This window comes from Asterias rubens, chromosome 10 (genome assembly GCF_902459465.1).
Source record: "Asterias rubens chromosome 10, eAstRub1.3, whole genome shotgun sequence".
Classification (NCBI taxonomy): domain Eukaryota; kingdom Metazoa; phylum Echinodermata; class Asteroidea; order Forcipulatida; family Asteriidae; genus Asterias; species Asterias rubens.
In genome coordinates, this window is record NC_047071.1 from 710,578 (window position 1) to 728,337 (window position 17,760).

Below are 17,760 nucleotides of genomic sequence, written 5' to 3' on the forward strand. Positions count from 1 at the left end.
TAACAAAAAATAAAATTACCAATAATACTTGTTGACTCGGCATCTTTGTTTGTTGTGTTGTATTACTTTTGTTAGTTAACAATGATTGCACATTGCATTTGATTATTTAAAACAACTACACAATATGCCTCTCTAAAATTATGTAACTCATAAAATTCTTTGCCGAGTTAGAAATGAATTGATTGTGTGTGTATAAATTTTGATGCTGCATAAAAAATGTTGACCCAAATGTGGAAGAACAACATTTGTCAAAGGAGTGTCAACAGTTTGATTGTGACACAGATGTTGGTGTGTGTGGATATGCAGAAAAACATGTGCTTAGGTTCATTACATGTATGTGTAATTTTTATGAGCTAAATAAGCAGTTAATGCTATTTTATGAAACATTTTAATATTGATAATATCTATAGATAGATATTCGGTTGGCGGTAACACTATGTCTATATCTACTTTCCTATGTAGATTTTTGTTCTTTGGGAACTAGGTCTTGCTTTTTATTATACAAAAGCAGCCTAGATTTTGTGAGAGTACTTACATGTAGTTATTAAAATAACCGTCCTGCTGCTATTTGTTAGTCTCTCACTCCTCTAACAACTGGGTCTGTGTTGGTTCTTTGGGCAACCTTCCCGACACATTGAGCTGACTGACGTAAACGTCGGTTTCTTCGGAAGTCAAGAACTGATTCCAGTGGGATTGATGGTACGAGAGTTCAGTCACTGTCCAATTTGATGTTGCCATGGCGACGTCTTCACCGGCAAAGCTTTTGGAGGATGACGACGTTGTCTCACTCAATGGAACGTGGTGGAGAGAAAATTCTGGTCAAGGGCAATTATAAACAAGATGCTTTGTGTCGTTAGCACAATGCCTTTATGTTTGGAATGCATCCATTAGATTCAGGCATGATTTTATAAACACAGGCCAGGAAAATGAAGGTTTGTTCTTCACTGAAAATAAAATTATATATGCATGTCAAAAGAAGATTTTTCCCAATGGAGAAAACATTCAATGAAAATAGTTGATTTTGTTGATCTAAACGTAACTATAATCTAACAAAACTGATAAAAACAGTTTAGGTTTTCCCTTGTGTTAGCACAGCAAAGTGCTCCACATAATCTGTATTCAGTATGCTCAAACTGTGCCCAGTATTAATGTTATATCAAGAAAAAAAATGCTGGATAAAATTGTCTGCCCATTTATAATATATGAGAGTATCTTAAAAAACAGCCATTACCAACCACAATTAGCTGTGAGATAAAATGCAATTTTATTGTAATGGCTTGACATTTCTCAATTGCTAAAGGAGAACACAACGCACACAAAGTGCAGTGTATATCAGCGAACGTAAGTAGTCAGGTTAAAAAAGGAGCGATAAAAAGGATATCTGGTGATGCAGTGTTGGTTTACTGGGAGGCAGTAAATACTGTGGAATCTAGGGATAAAGAATAAATACATTATTTAAGAGTTAAAGGTAGTGTCGTAGATTGTTTCTCATACATGAAATGCTTATTTTATGCAAAAAATAAATAAAAAATACAATAAAAGTCACAAAGTAAAATGTGAACTATTCAGCTACGCAATGTGAACTTGTTGAGAGCAACGGTCACAGTAATTTCACAGAGCAGTAATTTCACTGATTTCATAGAGCTGTGAAGACCCAATAGAAAGCAAAAAATAAAGCTTAAAGGCAGTGGACACTATTGGTAATTATTCAAAATACTTATTAGCATAAAACCTTAATTGGTAACTTGTAATGGGGAGCTGTTGGTAGTATAAAACATTGGGAGAAATGGCTCCCTCTGAAGTAATGTAATTTTCCACGAATTTGATTTTAAGACCTCAGAATTAGGTTTTGAGGTCTCGAAATCAAGCATCTGAAAGCACACAACTTCGTTTGACAAGGGTGTTTTTCTTTCATTACTATCTCGCAACTTTGACGACCAATTGAGCTCAAATTTTCTGAGGTTTGTTCGTTTGTGCATATATATGTTGAGATACACCAAGTGAAAATAATGGTCTTTTGATGATTACCAATAGTGTCCGTTGTCTTTAACAGTTTGAGCAGGATCCAGTCTGAGGTAACAAGCAGCAATGTTTCTCAGATTCAAATGTCATCGAATCGCTCTCTCACATACAAGGGAATTGTTTTCAGAGTGGAATTTTTTCTTTTCAAAATGGTATTTATCAACAGCTGTAGTAATTCTTACCAAGTAAGTTTTTGTGGACAACTATTTTAGGGAGTAATAACCAAAGGTATACCTTCCCTCTAGAGCAGCTCTAGGATATTTGGCCCTGAACTTGGGCTCAAACTCTAGATTTAAACGCATGGTATGTTTCTCTAATTGACATCTTAAAAAATAATTTGTGTCAAGTCTTTCCCTCTTGTACCTTTTCATCGTCGGTGTTTTGAAAGATCTTCTCCGGCTTCCAGCTCCACGATTCAGATTCATTGTCTGCATCCTCATAAGGGTACGCCCTTTGAACACTAGGTATCCCAGGAGGCAACCCATACTGGGGTGGTGGTGGAACCCGTTTAGGTATATCAGTATGGGCAGTAGCCTCTGGTCTTTTTCTCCTTACTGTTGCCACCGTCTCCTCTGGTTTATGTCTCCCTCGGATGTCTATGCGAGTTTTTACTCCTCTGTAAAAAAAATGAAAGAAAAGATGACTAAATTAGTTTTTATTATTAACCCCTAAAAGGGAAGTACACTTGGTAAACACTCTTTAAAATGGCAAAACAATTTTACTTGATAAGAAGTACAGCAGCTTGCGATTGCATAAAGCATGCATGTGGTTATGGAGACAAGTTTTTATCCCTCAAAATTTGAGTGTAAATATATGAAAAATGTTACTGTCAGATACGCTTTTCAATTGTGTTTTCCAATTATGTTTTCTTTTTCCTGCGTGAGCATAATTTGCTCAGGATTTTCAGAAATAACTCAAAAACAGGACCACCTTTCGAAATTAAATTTTTATAGTTTAAGTTTATGGTATATATCTACAACTAAGGATTGAAACAAGCTACTATGAGGTAGTGCATCCCAAATTCAAAGGTTGGGACATAAAACCCGACATCTTTTTTCCTAAACCACGTTACTTCAAAGTGAAATGTTTCTCAAAATGCTTTTTTACTATCAGAAGCTCCTGTAGGCTTTTTACCAAAAGTTTTGATTGCCACTATTTTTTAGAGTGATAACCGAAACGAAACTCATACCTTCCCTTTAAATGTGTGTGTTTTCCCCTCAGCACTGTTCCAAAGGCTAAATGCCAGATACAACAGCTGTGCTTTAGTTAACATTCTCCCCCAGTAGTCTGACACGCTTGTCAACTAATGAGTCTAGAGAAATGTTCCATCCTGCACACTAGTGCCACACTTTGAAATTCAAATCTTCATTAAGGTTCAGCTTTTTATTTTGTCAGTTGAGGATCTGCACGTAGGCTTGTAGATTTTGGAACAACAAATTCTGGAAAAACAGACCCCTCTAAAAGTATGCAAAGTTAGAGCTGGAATGAGCCTTTTGCTGAATACCAAGTGGCAAATTACTGATGATCATTGAATAGCTGATAAAATCTATAACTTGTAACTGGCAAGTAGATACACACATGGTGTTACCGCAAACCGTTTAGTATATATTGATACCTCACCATGCAATGCCACAAATCATATATCCCATTGAACTATGTACAATTTCACAACAACAGTACACACAAGCAATTGTTTTTCAAATACCTAGACCGGGAAAGATTTACCCTTTAGTAATCAAACTTAAACAGCTACTTGAGCAGAATAATTTAACTTATAATGCACTTGTTCACCAATAATGTAACTTTGATATGTGTACACTTCTGAATTTTTCGTAATTATCGATTAAACCATCAGGCCCCAACCTAAAGGTTTTGAAAAACTAAAAAGACTTCTGCCGTTGACGGCGTGCGTCAAAGGACAATGCTTTGACGTAATTTGTGTGAGTTTGCCTTGTTATACCTCCTCGCTGCAACAAAGCGGCTTCACAAATTGGAGCTCCCAACTATGACGTTTTGAGAGTGATTACGTAACGGAGCTTTTCGCAAATCTCCCAGGAAAGCGCTGGATAAGGGTAATCACACAATTCAAATCTAATTATAATAATATGACTCGATTTACTTATTCACTGAAAACATTTTAAATGAAATTCAGTAAAGTTTACGACTTGACATTTTCGTTCAAGCAGTCTTTAAGTTGTCACTGTGCCCCCTTCCAATTGGCCAAATAGCAGGTCTTGAAAAAACAGAGCCATTGAGGCCTCCTTTGCCCTGGTCTTGGCCTTGGTGCCCCTTCAGAAGCTACCCATAGACTTTCAGATTTCCCCATGGAAGTGCCCTTTGCAAAAATAAAAGTGGCCTTGCCCTCTCAAGGAGGAATTTCCAGGTCTGGAAAGTGAACAGACTCTTGGGGATATGATATCTTAAACATTTCCTAGTCAGTTTCCCATATGTTTTATTATTTGATCATTAAATTTGAGTCTATTATAAAAAACAGCTTCCGTCTGCCATATGACTTGTGTTTGTTCAAGTAACATGATAAATTCCTACTTAAATGGATTTGAAACAGTCTCCCCTGTGCTCTGGGGACTTTGGTGATGCAAAAATGCTATACGCTTTCCACCTCTGAAACGTTAATGGTTATCACAGCATGGGGCAAGACAGCGGTGATCCATTGAGAAAACAAGATGCAGCAACTGTAGAGAATGCCATTCAATATTGTATGGTTTCTGCCATCACAGAGAAACATTCTGACTTGGTTAGGGCTACCATTGACCATGGGCTTACTCAATAGTTAAAGGGTCAGTATACATTTGTTTGGTAATGATTCTGAAAATATGGCAATAAAAACTCTTACCAGGTTCCTGGTAAGAAGTACAGCAGCTCTGGATAGTATTTATAATCCATTTTGAGAAAACATTTCAATTCGAAAGTACCATGATTATGGAAAAATATGTCGCTTTTTATCCCCCAAAATATGAATGAATTTCATTTCATTTCATATCATTTCATTTCAAGACATTAATTTCCCTTCCAACGGATAATCAAAATAACAATAACAAAGAACAGTATTGAGGAAAAATTTGAATGGGGGCATAGCCAGAAAAGCCACAGTTTGTGGTAGGCATGCTCAGACAAACACAATGGACTAACATGAACGTAAGAAGCGTTACTGAAGCGCTATCAAAAACACAAGACTACCTGACTAGTGTCTTGAGTGTACTGACCCTATGCTAAAAACACTAGCCTCTGTCTCCTGTTGTTCAGTTTAACATTTGAGCTCTGCCACAGCTAAACATAAGTCCTGCTGTGTAGTGTATTTTCAACCACACTTTGGCAGTATAAATAAGTACTTGGAGCCAAAACTCTTTGAAAAGTTCAGCGGAAAAGAAAGAAACCTCTCTAACCCAGAGAGAATTTGGACCTGAAAACTAGTAGAGATTTCCTTGCAATTTGAGGCCTTGGTACCCATGCACAATACTATTTATAGCCATTAAAACATGCAACGTTAGCACAGAATTTGTTGGCAACGACAGCAAAATTTTTGCCATGTAGTATAGAGGTGCATTGGCCAATTCTCTGAGGGGCGTCATGAAAATTTGTCATGAAATTTGTTATCTTTGATTGAACCTGAAGAATCTTTAAGAATCTTATAAGAGCTTAAGTTGAAATCCTATGGGAGCTCAGTTTTATATAAATCTTTGATGGAGTTTCTAATTTGTAGATTTCTATTAAAGATTTTCTCTACTGACAATTTGCTTTGATCTTTGTCAGAATTCTATAGAGAACTTTCTCTATAGAGAAGTTGCTCCTAGATTTCTGTAGAAAGCTATAGCAAATAATTATTCAACAGATTTTTGCTTTACTTTTTATAGATTTTCAGGATTTCTGTAGAGGTATATAGAGCTCTATAAACTTTCTGAGTTGTATAGAACTTTTTTGTAAGGGCAACATTTGTTTGAAAGCAACAACGCTTTCGATAGTCACTTAAAGGAAATTACAGAATTGGTTTTGCACAAAAAAGTTGCTGGCATTGTAAGCACTTGTGTAATCCACCATATTCATACACTGTGAAACCTGTAGAAGTATGAGATCGAACAGCCATCTGGGTCATGAGAGAATAGTGAAAAACCGATTACAAATTATGCAATGCATCAATGCCAAAAACTAATGAATAAACGCTCACTGAGCGATAAACTCTGAACGCGAAATTAGATTATTTGTTTCTCATTAAATATAAAATTTCAGACAGAAATCTTTCAAGGGATGTTTTCTACTATTATCATTAGCAAGTGCAAGTTTTATATAAATCTGTGATCTTCACGATTTTTGTTTCTTACTAATTTGTAATGTTCCTTTAAATTTCATGCAGTAAAATCATATCAAGTATGTGAGTTTGCCTGCTGTGTTTGACCTTTAAGTGACCACCATGTATACCCTTGTTGCTAAAATGTCACATCACATACATCAGTTTGTTAAATGCCTATACCTAAATGTCGCTTTGTGTTAAACGCACGTCTGAACATCATTCATGTGTGAGGAAATAACATTTATGGAAATGTCAGCCAATTTGTCAGGGTGAATCAATTGATTGGAGAGCACAAAATGTTTGCTTTATGTCTCTTTATAGCAATAGTACATTTTTAAGCTTTGGATAAAACGTTTAAATGAACCGCAAATGAAAAAGATTTGCAAAGAAACAAAACTGATGTAACATTCAACTTAAGAAAAAAAGCAACACCCAGTCGCTTGGTCTGTGTTGAATTTAGACCTGGCCATGATTTCACAAAGCACTAAGATTCATCATAGGATGAGTTGTTATTATTGCCATAGTGATTTGTATTGTGATCACACTTTGATAAGCAGTTAAGATTGATTCGCATTTTAGATGAATCTTGGCTCTTTGTTATAATCGAGCCCTAGGTACAAAGAGCTGCAAAAAACCAAAGGGTGGTTGGGTCGGCATTGTGGTATCTTTCCCCAAATTCCACCTTGAAGACCCCCAGTTCGAATCCCAACAGGGGCACTTTGTGGATTGGGTTGTCAGTCCCTCTACCTGACTGCATGTGTTTCCCTGTAATATTTCTCAAAGGTTTCCTACCACATGCAACTTTCTTCCTTGTCTTCTCTCCTTTGGGTTCTTGGGTAGCAAAGTGATTAAGTTCAATTTCAGACGAGTACTTAGCTTCACAACCCAAATAAATGAAATGAAATGTCTGTAGCTTTTAAAGCAAACTTACAAGTTGAAGTCCTGGCATTTGTGCTTGAGTTGTGCAATGTGTTCACTGATGTTCCAAGCTGTGTGTGAAGGCGGTCTCCTCTTGTTGGATTTCTTGGACTTGCTGTGTAACTTGCTGGGCTCAGGGAGATCCGGCCTCAACCTCTTGAGAAACAGTTGGCCCTCCTTGGAGCCAGGATTAGGGTTTCTGGAAACCACATTTCCTGCAAGCTTTGAGTTTAATTGAAAAGGCTTATGTTCAGATTTAATTTGAATGTTTTGAGCTTCCATGACCTTAAAAAAAAAATATGGGATTTGAGGCATTGCATGGTGAGGTATCAATATTTGGTGTGCAGTAATACCAGTACAGTGTATATCTAATGGCTGGGTAGATTATGTTCCTTTTGAGGACTTGTCTTGATATTTATTCTTCTCCTGTGGAGTAGATTTTACTGGAATGGGGAGATCTCTCAGTTCTATAAAGAACTGTCCCGCTTCGTTACTACTACTACTTGGTTGGAAAGTAGGGAAATTGGTAGGGACTACTACTTGCGCTAAGTAGATCGAGTGGACTTCTCGTTATTAACTTTACTGCTGCGCACTGAGTTCTTTATTGGTCTCAAGGTTTCAACTAGCTTGCTCTACTAGTATTCGTCAACAAACTGAAAAACACTAGTTGTGCACGGTCCCTTTGCAGTCTTTGCAAGCATACATGATTGGTGATCTTAATTATTGTGAGTAAACTATCTACATAATATTTACCAATCCAACTTGGCGATCAACAACACTAGAAGGGTTTGAGGACAAGTGAGAACTGCATGGTGAAAATTGTTTAAAAAGAAAGAAATTCAGGTAAAAATCAAAGTATTTCACCTATAAAGGTCATCACGATCAAATCAAGCCTGAGGCTGTACATGTATTTGTTAACTCATATGGAGGGTGGCACTCGTGTGCAGTAACTGGGTAATGTATAACTCCATGTACAGCCACAGGCCTGCTTTGATGACACAGCCACTGCAAAAACAACCCTGTAATATTTCCAAACTTTTTTTAAACAAAACTACTGAAACCCTCGTCAACCCATCATGATTTGTAATGTTGTTTTTAATCTGTGAGTATATGTGAATTAACTTTCGCTTCTATGAAACCTTTTAATTTGTTTATATCTTTTTCTTCCATTTTTTTCTAGCAAGTTCGATGACCAATTAAGTCCAAATTTTCACAGATTTGTTTTTTTCAAATGATGTTGTTTCTAACAATGTTATAAATGTCTTTTTCTTCCATTGTTTTCTAGCAAGTTCGATGACCAATTGAGTAAAAATTGTTCATAGATTTGTTTTGTTATCCTTATGTATGTTGGGAAACCAAGACAATACTGGTCTCTGAAAAATACCACAGATTTTTCAAAGATGCATCACCAGAAGTCATGACGTAAGTTATAAATTTAAGCTCCAGTGAGAACACAGTCATTAGCACTAGACTTAAAGGAACAGGTTGCCTTGGATCAGACGAGTTGGTCTATGAAAAGCGTTTGTAACTGTTTGTTATAAAATGCACGATTGGAAAGATGTTTTTAAAATTAGAATACGATTATCCACACAAATTTGCCTTAAAACTGCGTGGTTGTCCTTTTACTTGACGAACTAACACGGTCGGCCATTTGTGGGAGTAAAATTTGACCCCCATAAATGGCCGACCGTGTTAGTCAACGAGGTAAAAGGAAAACCGGGCAATTTCGAGGCATGTTTGTGTGGATTATTGTATTCTACTTTTACAACATCTTTCTAACCATAAATGCATTTTATAACAAAAACGGTTACAAACGCTTTTCAAAGACCAACTCGACCAGTTCCTTTAATAAATGTGTGGGACCCTTTTATCACGACTTGAAGAAAACAACTAAAAATGACATCTCACCCAAGCTTAGATGACCACTGTTCATTTGTGCCAGCTTGAAGCTTATCAAAGAAGTTTGTGTTTGGTTGTGTGGAGGAGGACAGGTCGGGTGGCAGGTGGGGACTCTCTCGTCTCACAGTAGCAGACGCCCTGTAAATGTACAAACATTTATTTATTTACCCCCTTTCAAACGAGAGCGTTTTTAGCAAGGGCCCATGTTAAATTATAGCAAGGTTGTAAAGTTTTACAAAATGTACCTCATGTAAAAAGACAACAGTTATTGGAGTATCCAGGTCAACCTCCAGGTTCCCTTGGAAAATCTTGACCACCGTTGCTGCAAATTGTCGACTAACGAAAGTTTTACCAACGACTTGCGCTAAATCATCATGTAAATTCATTCATGAGATATACAAAATGTAACAAACCCCAAGGCGCCTTCTTGAAATGTTCAATTTACAACTTCCCATCAGAGACGCATGTAAAAAAAAAAAAAAAGGGAATCTCAGCTATAATTTGATGAGAGAATTAAAGCATAAACTATTATTTCTTTGGGCACCAAGTACTTGTACCAACATGTTAGCTTAAATGTAGGACATGATTCAATTTCGTGAGGGTTTCATGTCCCATGTTTCAAGTTAAGTGCTCTAGGTAATAATTGCTCACAGCATAAAGCCCTTAATTGGGTTATTAAACTACCCTGTGGACTTTCATTAGTCATTACTGGTCAATGAGAATTTAATGGGCCAATTAAACAAGTAAAAGACTAAAGGGCTTGTGTAGCTTGATTTGTTTTAAAACTAGACCAGAATTGATTATACAAGACCAAAATCAAAATGAGTTGAGCAAGCAACTAAGAGAAAATCTATCACATTTGTCTTAATGTGTAGGTGTACTTCAATACTAAATAGAATTTACAGATATTTATCTGATTTAAGGCAAAGATACTACACAATGTTAAGTAGGCCTATTTGATAAATGCTTTTTGACCGATAGCTTTGTTTGCACAGGAATGGAACTGGTGTAACTATGAAGGAAGGTGTTACCATAGAGCAAGTACAAGCGCATTGAATAAAGGCTAGGTTCATGTCTGATTTGACAGCTTTGGTTATACCTCTGTGCCTTAGATCAATATTTCTACTCATGCAGTATAGCTTTGTCATTGCTCTAGAAGCCATCTGTATCAGTCACATACGTTAATTTAGGCCACTGCTCGGCACTAGACCTACATACACTCTTGAAGCAGAGTTTACGTTATCTATTATACAATTTGATTTCCTTCAGGCTTTGCCATCCCTTACCCCTGATTTGCTGACCTGAAATTAAATTCCTTTTTAGAAAATTTGTAAATCAAATAATCCAAGGATGCAGGGCTTAGAAAGAATAGACTTAAAGGGATAGTTCCGCTTTTATTTTGTCCAAGGATTTCCTCTTTAACGGTTTCCTTTCAGCGTGGTGTGCAAACATTTTAAAGCCAATAAATTGTCTTTAAAATGCAGCGCTCTCTATGCTTTATTGATTAACAAATGGAAAACGAACCCACACTCTGTTGAACAAGCTTTCATTCCTTTAATTACCTCATAAATGGTAAGCTCAACTCCTGTGGTTGTGGCCGATTCGACGAAGAGTCTTCGGTTGGAGCATCCATGACAGTTGAAGTGGATTTCTTGCGTTTCCAATTTGAGAGTTCCATGCTGTTATCTGCTTAGCATCAAATCATCCTTTTAAATATAAATATTTCAAGATAGGCTGGTTGTCTGCATTGAAAAGTCTTGAGCTATGGGATTGGGAAGCAACTCAACAAACTTTAAAACTGTAGTGTACATAAATTTATACCAAAGGAACAACAAATTTGTAATGTAGTCTGCGAAAATGAAGTTTCACACTTGATTTGTTTCCTTGAAAAAGGGTGCTGTTTTTTTTTTACCTATAAAGGAAATTCCAAAGAATATGCACCCATATAATACACATATAAACAAACAATGAGCTCTTTCCAAGTCCCGACTTTGAACCGTATTTATTTAGCCTTTTTAGGTCTTTTTTGTTCAATTTCTATTTTTATTTTTGACATACCCGTCCGTGGCAATGCTATTTATAAAAGTACAAGTACAAACAATATCGATACAATAATCATCTAATTACAGAAGTAAAAAATCAACGCAGCATAAAAACCCCACAGACTTGAATATACATAAGCAAACCAAGTAAAACGCACTTTAATATGCAGATCACGAAATTATACTTACTCCATTCAGAGGGTTTTGTTTAAGAACATGAAGAACTGTCGAAAGGTTTTCTTGAACCCGTTGAGTTGAAGTTGTCTGGTTTCTTTTTCGCTTTCGTTTTTTAGGGCAAACTTTTTTTTTTACCAGCGCCCTCAAGTGGTGGCTTGCCTTTATCAGAAGTTTGTTTGTAAAAAGTTTGTTCACTCTATAGTGAATCTCCGCGCGTGTGATAAATCAACATACGGAGAGGGGTTTGCAAATAATGTTTAAGATTTGCAGTAAATCTTATTCAAATTGCTTTGTCCATCGAAAATATACATGATAATTTCACAATAACTTATCAAGACAAAGTCGAAATGTAGGCCTAGGTCTATAATTTAGTTGAAAATCAAACGGGGCCCACTTCGGCATGTTGTTTTATGAAGCAAACAAAACAGGATAACTCTGATACCTTCAAAGCTTGCGACCTCCATGGCAAAACTACCAACAAAAAAAAAAGGTGATAGATTAGATGGACATTATAAAACCCAGAAAAACAATGCTATTTTGTTGTCCATTGTCCATCACAAAATCATTGGTGAGATTGAACATTTAGCCCAATAATGTTAATAGATTTAGGCCTAGGCATATTATTATGGTTAAAACAGCGGCAAAACAATAACAGGGGGAAGCAAAATTTGTTGGGGGGGGGGGATAATAATAACAACAATACCAGCTCTTCTATAGCACAAAACAAAAAAAAATAAGTTAATTTCGGTTCATTTGAGGCATTGCTTTGCTCTCCAATGTATGAATTATGATATGGAACCATTAAATATTTAAACGTCGAAATTTTAAGTGGGAGATTGGGTCAAAACCATAAACAAAGATCCCTCGATTTAAAAAAACCCCCATACTATTATGAACGGCCATTTTGGTTCTGTGCTTAATAGACTGTCAACCGGGAAACAGCTGTACTGTTTTTTTGTTGGTCATTTTTTTGCACAAATACGAATATTTAGATGACATCCTTTCCATCGTTGTTATGTCAATATTCTAGTCCTGTCCCTCCCTAGGATTTGCTAGCTGCCCACCACGGAGGCGCTATAGCTAACGGGATATCAAGGCACGCTGGCCCCCACGGAGTCACGGGGCCCCCTTGGGCTCTCTGAGCTGATCAAGGCATACGGTGTATCTGCTGTGTAGAATGGAGCTTGCAAACTCCGGGTACACGTACTTCATTATCATACCTCCGTCGACTTCACACGTTCCCGAGACTATCCAATGAATATTTCATGGAAATAATTCTATAAATTGACACATTTTCGTCCGACTATGATCCCATTAGTATTTTAATGCCTCCGTGAGCTGCACTGTAAGTGTGCTTTTCACTGGAAGGGACTCTACGTGTTTTAAAGATCGTTGTTGTAATGTTGTCATTTGTTTTACTTTCTTAAGACTAAACACCCAAACTCGTGAAATGGTGAGCTGATGATTCCAATATACACCATTAACTGGCATGGTGTTTTGTGGGAAAATGTAGCTTAGGCTTAACATATAATAATTTCCAAAATAAAAAATGTATTAATAGATAAATAAAAAGTATATACTTTTTGTTTTGTCATCATATTTTTCGTTTTTAACCGACCCTTGATATGTATGCATATTAATTGATAATCCGTGACGAAAGGGAATAATATGTTGAGTTTATGCGAGCTCAGCATTTTAAAAAGCCCACACCATGTATTTTCCTCACACATTATACGACACTTGCGTCACGAGCGTTCGTACTTTTTCCTGAAAAGTATTTTGCAGTTCTAAATTGTGGCGAATTTTTCCGGACGAACCATAAAATGTATCTTTGAAACCAGAAAACTCGAAAGGGAGGACAATAAAACGAAGTGTGGTGTATACACCATTTAGCCTATAATAGTCTGATGTAGTTATTTTAAGGATCGAGAGTTTGAGTTTTGTTTTTCTAAATCGTGAAGATAATATCACATATAATTGTCTTTAAAACGTTCTTCTGTTGTTTGTTATTATTTAAAGAAAAAAATGTGTACTTTTGGGTGCAATTTTTTATTATTACATAACTCTTAAAATTACTTGTACACAAGTCATCTCAAGGCCTGCTATTTCAAACTATATCAACCATAATGTTTTAGAACAAAAAGTTCATTTTACAAATACTAATTTTATGTTTATAGTTCGTAAACACTCGATTCCCCTTTAACTATAGTGCGCAACTTTGTTGTAATTTCTTCTAGAAACTTGTATTTCAAGTTGATTTTCCAAACAAATCTGTAGGATACCTGTATATTCGCGCACTGTAATTTCACACATCAATGTAGAATTTAATATCCAGAGTTTAAAACTGTCAGATCCACGTTCAGTGCATTCACCTCCGATGCATTCTAAATGACCCGCGCTACGAGCGGACGTTACACTCCGTCTGTAGTGTTTCGATTTTTTAATGGACTCGGAAATATTCTTACCTTTTTTTGGTTCAGATTCGCGGTTATTTTAAAGAACGGATGGGGGCGGCGTTGACCTGCACAATAGATTACTATAGTTGGTTCTAATGAGTAATGGTTGAGGTGTGTTGAATCCCCCAGATAATGGTCGTTGAGTGGAAAGTTAGAATAATAATATTTTTAGCGGATGGAAATGAAGAAGGGATAATGTTGGTTTAAAATTCAAGAGCACTTATCTCTCTATAGTTAAACTTCTCATCATCGCACATGGTGTCTTTTAGCATACACCGTGCTATAATATTGGTCTTTTGTCAAAATTGTGCCTAAATTATAAACGAAGGTTTAAACAGTTAGTTAAGATGCGGAAACTAAAAGGTTTGTTGTCAACGTACATAATGCTTATTTATTTGCAACATTGTCAATAAAGATACATTTATGCAACGACCAATGCTTCACACTAACCTTAAGGTGACCATTGAATTGACTGTTTCGAAGAGCTTCAAATTTCGTGCGAAATAGAATAACGTGCGGCGTTTAAACTCTCAGCTTATTTTTGACGAACATGAACCTTGAGGTTAGAAGTGTTAAGTTAATTAAAAGCACTGCACACGTTTGGTTATTGTCAAAGAACAGTGTTCTCACTTGGTGTATCCAATCGTATTAAGCATAAAATAACAAACCTGTGAAAATTTTGGCTTAATTGGTCATCGAAGTTGCGAGAAAATGATGAAAGAAAAACACCCTTGTTGGACGAATTTGTGTGCTCTCAGATAGGAATAAAAGACTTCTTAGCTAGAAGTCTTTTATTATTTTAGTGATAACTTACCTCTTTCTCAAAAACGATACGGTACTTCAGAAGGAGTCGTTTCCCACAATGTTTCCTATCAACAGCTCTCCAATGCTCATTACCAAATCAGTTTTTAAGTTAATATTTGTTTTGAGATCAGTGGACATTATTACGAAGGCCCGGAGGACTTTACATCTGCCACTTTAGGATAACCTTTTTATGAACAAGTTATTACCGAGATAATGTAAAAATATTATTGCAAGAGGTAACCATTTTAGCCTGTGTCACCTATGGTGGCCCTAAAGGGACATCAAACATGTTATCGTGAATATTTACGAAGGTATTTACGATTTTTGCCAAAATTCGCAAATATTCACGTAATTATATGTGTCTGATGCCCCTTTAAGGCCAACATGGCCACCGTTTAATGAGCCATCAAATAACACACAGACTGAGATTGGTTTACGCTTTTTGGGCAACAGTTTAATTGGCCGAAATGGCAGCTTGAGAGCGCAGATATTGAAGGGGCCTTGTCCAAACCTCCCCGCTCCGTAAGCTCCGGCTTGGTCTCTGTCATCAGTACCGGAGCAGTGCGCGTTTCGCACAGTGCTCCAACATCAGACAGAGCCCGGATCCCGGAGCCGGAGTCTGAGTCAGAGCCAAGGTTTGGATAAAGTCAGAGATTCATCAGAAAGACTTATACATCATACAAAAGCTCTTATATTGAGTGGTACATGCCGCAATTTGGTGGATGAATGCAGTTTTATAACCAAACTGTGAAGTCTTAGAACATTTTCTTAATTAACGATAAAAACAAGTGACTTAAATAATTAAACAATGAGTCACCTGAATATAAAGAAAAGTATTGTAGCTCACTGATTAATTATTTATTAATACTGATGACATCCAAGGCCAAATTATGTTATTATGAAACACTCGTCTCAAAATTGAACGCATCTAAATATTCTAGTCAGGTCTTATTGCTATTTGCTTTAAGAGTGATTACCAAACTTATACTTTCTCGGCTTAAAAGTACAATCGTTTACCAGGCAATATGTAGCACTTGAAGTCATTAACACATGTTGTTAAGCACTCCTTGACTGTTCAAACCAGGACTCACCATTTTCAACATAAAAAGCGCATATGAACAGTTAAAAAAGAGCAATGTGGAACATATCGTTTAAAGAAAGGTCGTACTTTTCGTAACAACTCTGCTAGTTTATTTCCATAACAACTCACTTGGTAAACAGCACTGGGGAGCTATTGATGTTTTAAAATATTGTTAGAACGGCCTTTGAAGTTATGCAGTTTTAGTAGTTTTAGAGAAAAAGGGAATTTTTTACACAAACATTTGCATCCCCATAAAATGCTCATTAGGTTTGTTATTATGCATGGAATACACCGAATGATGATACTGGTCTTTGACAATGACCAAAAGTAATTCCTGCCTTTAAAGAAAGGTTTTTACCGTTACCAAAGACTGTGACTGAATACAATAATAGACAAAATTCAATACAATAATCTATGTTGAGATAACCCATGTGCAATGGAATTTGACAGTTGTTTTTATATAATCGCCTTAGTAATAGATGCTACCACATTTTGCTATACAATTCAAGATATCAATATAAAATATTAAAAAGTTTATTTGTTTATTACGCTTATAATTATGTAAATTTTTTAAGAACAGTCAAAACAACAATAACGTTGTTCAGTGAGTTGAAAAGTTTGATAATTTGAACACCAGTCTGTATTTAAATCACACGTTTGAACATAATTTGATAACAATTGTGATAATATAATATAATATAATATCTTATTTAATACAGGAATGGCAAACATTAATATACATTATTATGTAACCAAGGTGTACAACTTTATAGACCATTATCCTATGCACCATGAAGGATAAACAAATTGAATTTCTGCTTGATATTGTTTTTGTACATGCAATTTTGATATAAATTATTTTACGTATTCCACCTTGATACACGAATCGCAAGTTGAGAAATTATATTTTTCCATTATGTACAATATAACTTTGTAAGATTTTTATTGTACATTGTTTACAATTATGATTTTAAGTAATTATACACGAGCCAAAATTTGTATTATTATACGAAGATAATAAGATAATCTCATTTTACTCAAACTTTGACACATTCTGTACATGGTAACTTTGTTTTTGTTTTGTGGAACTGATTGCCAAACTGGAAATGTTTTTAAACTCGATTTTACATAGCTCCAGAAATTTGAGTTTGTTACCAATTTTTAGTTTAAAGATTAAAGAACCGTCTAACCGCTGTCTGTTAAAATATCCCATACAAAATGCTTGTGTAACTACGCCACCATGTCTGCATGGTTGGCTGAATCTTTTAACGACAATGTGTGTATTGATCATAAATGGGGCCAGACTATTTTTCCACGCCTTGATTTATACCATGCCCGATAGCAATTTTGTTCTGCACTTTACAATTGCCATCCTCAAGAAATTGTCCTGATATTTTTTTAAAGGCAGTGGACACTATTGATAACTTCTCGAAATAATTATTATCATAAAACCTTTCTTGATTACGAGTAATGGGGAGAGGTTGATAGTATAAAACATTGTGAGAAACAACTCCCTCTGAAGTGACGTAGTTTTTAAGAAAGAAGTAATTTTCCACGAATTTGATCTCGAGACCTCAGATTTAGAATTTGTTAATTTCTTTCATTGGTATCTCGCAAAGTGTTAGTAAATAAAATGTTTGAAATCAATCTGAAAGCACACAACTTCGTGTAACCATGGTGCGACAAGGGTGTTTTTTCTTTCATTGGTATCTCGCAACTTCGACGACCGATTGAGCTCAAATCTTCACCAATAGTGTCCAGTGTCTTTAAGGATTCCTTTTTTGAATCGACTTAGAAAAATATAAGTTTTCCCGCTTGAGAAGCACTACGACAGTGGCAATTATAATGTACAGAAACACATTGCTGTCACCCCCTCACACTTTAACTAACTATTTTCCCCCTGTACAAAAGTTCCCCCTAAAATCCCCCAAAGATTTCCTGAGATAGCAAGCACAATACATACACAAAAGGGAGGGGGACAGGGGAGAGAGGGGGGGGGGGGGGGGAGAGGGGGGGGGTACCACCATGCCCCACATCAATTTGAATGTGCAAAAA

General features: G+C 36.1%; 1 protein-coding gene across 1 annotated transcript; it reads right to left on the reverse strand.

Annotated features, from left to right (window-relative positions):
• Window positions 1-42: 42 nt before the first annotated feature.
• On the reverse strand, window positions 43-11,387 carry LOC117296015. Its single transcript, XM_033778853.1, has 8 exons — window positions 11,377-11,387; window positions 10,708-10,831; window positions 9,155-9,283; window positions 8,000-8,051; window positions 7,260-7,468; window positions 2,386-2,638; window positions 1,382-1,429; window positions 43-798 (listed from the first exon to the last, which is right to left on the reverse strand). The coding sequence occupies exons 2-8, from the start codon at window positions 10,821-10,823 to the stop codon at window positions 580-582; spliced, it is 1,026 nt and encodes a 341-aa protein (XP_033634744.1). The 5' UTR covers window positions 10,824-10,831; window positions 11,377-11,387; the 3' UTR covers window positions 43-579.
• Between the last annotated feature and the right edge of the window lie 6,373 nt (window positions 11,388-17,760).

What these genes read in the sequence shown, in the direction of transcription:
- LOC117296015 (XM_033778853.1), bottom strand. Translation starts at nt 10,823, where the DNA reads ATGGAACTCTCAAATTGGAAACGCAAGAAATCCACTTCAACTGTCATG. An exon ending in CAGTGGTCATCTAAGCTTGG is followed by an intron (nt 8,052 to 9,154) that starts GTGAGATGTCAT and finishes TTCACCATGCAG; the next exon opens with TTCTCACTTGTCCTCAAACC. An exon ending in AAAACACCGACGATGAAAAG is followed by an intron (nt 1,430 to 2,385) that starts GTACAAGAGGGA and finishes CTTTATCCCTAG; the next exon opens with ATTCCACAGTATTTACTGCC.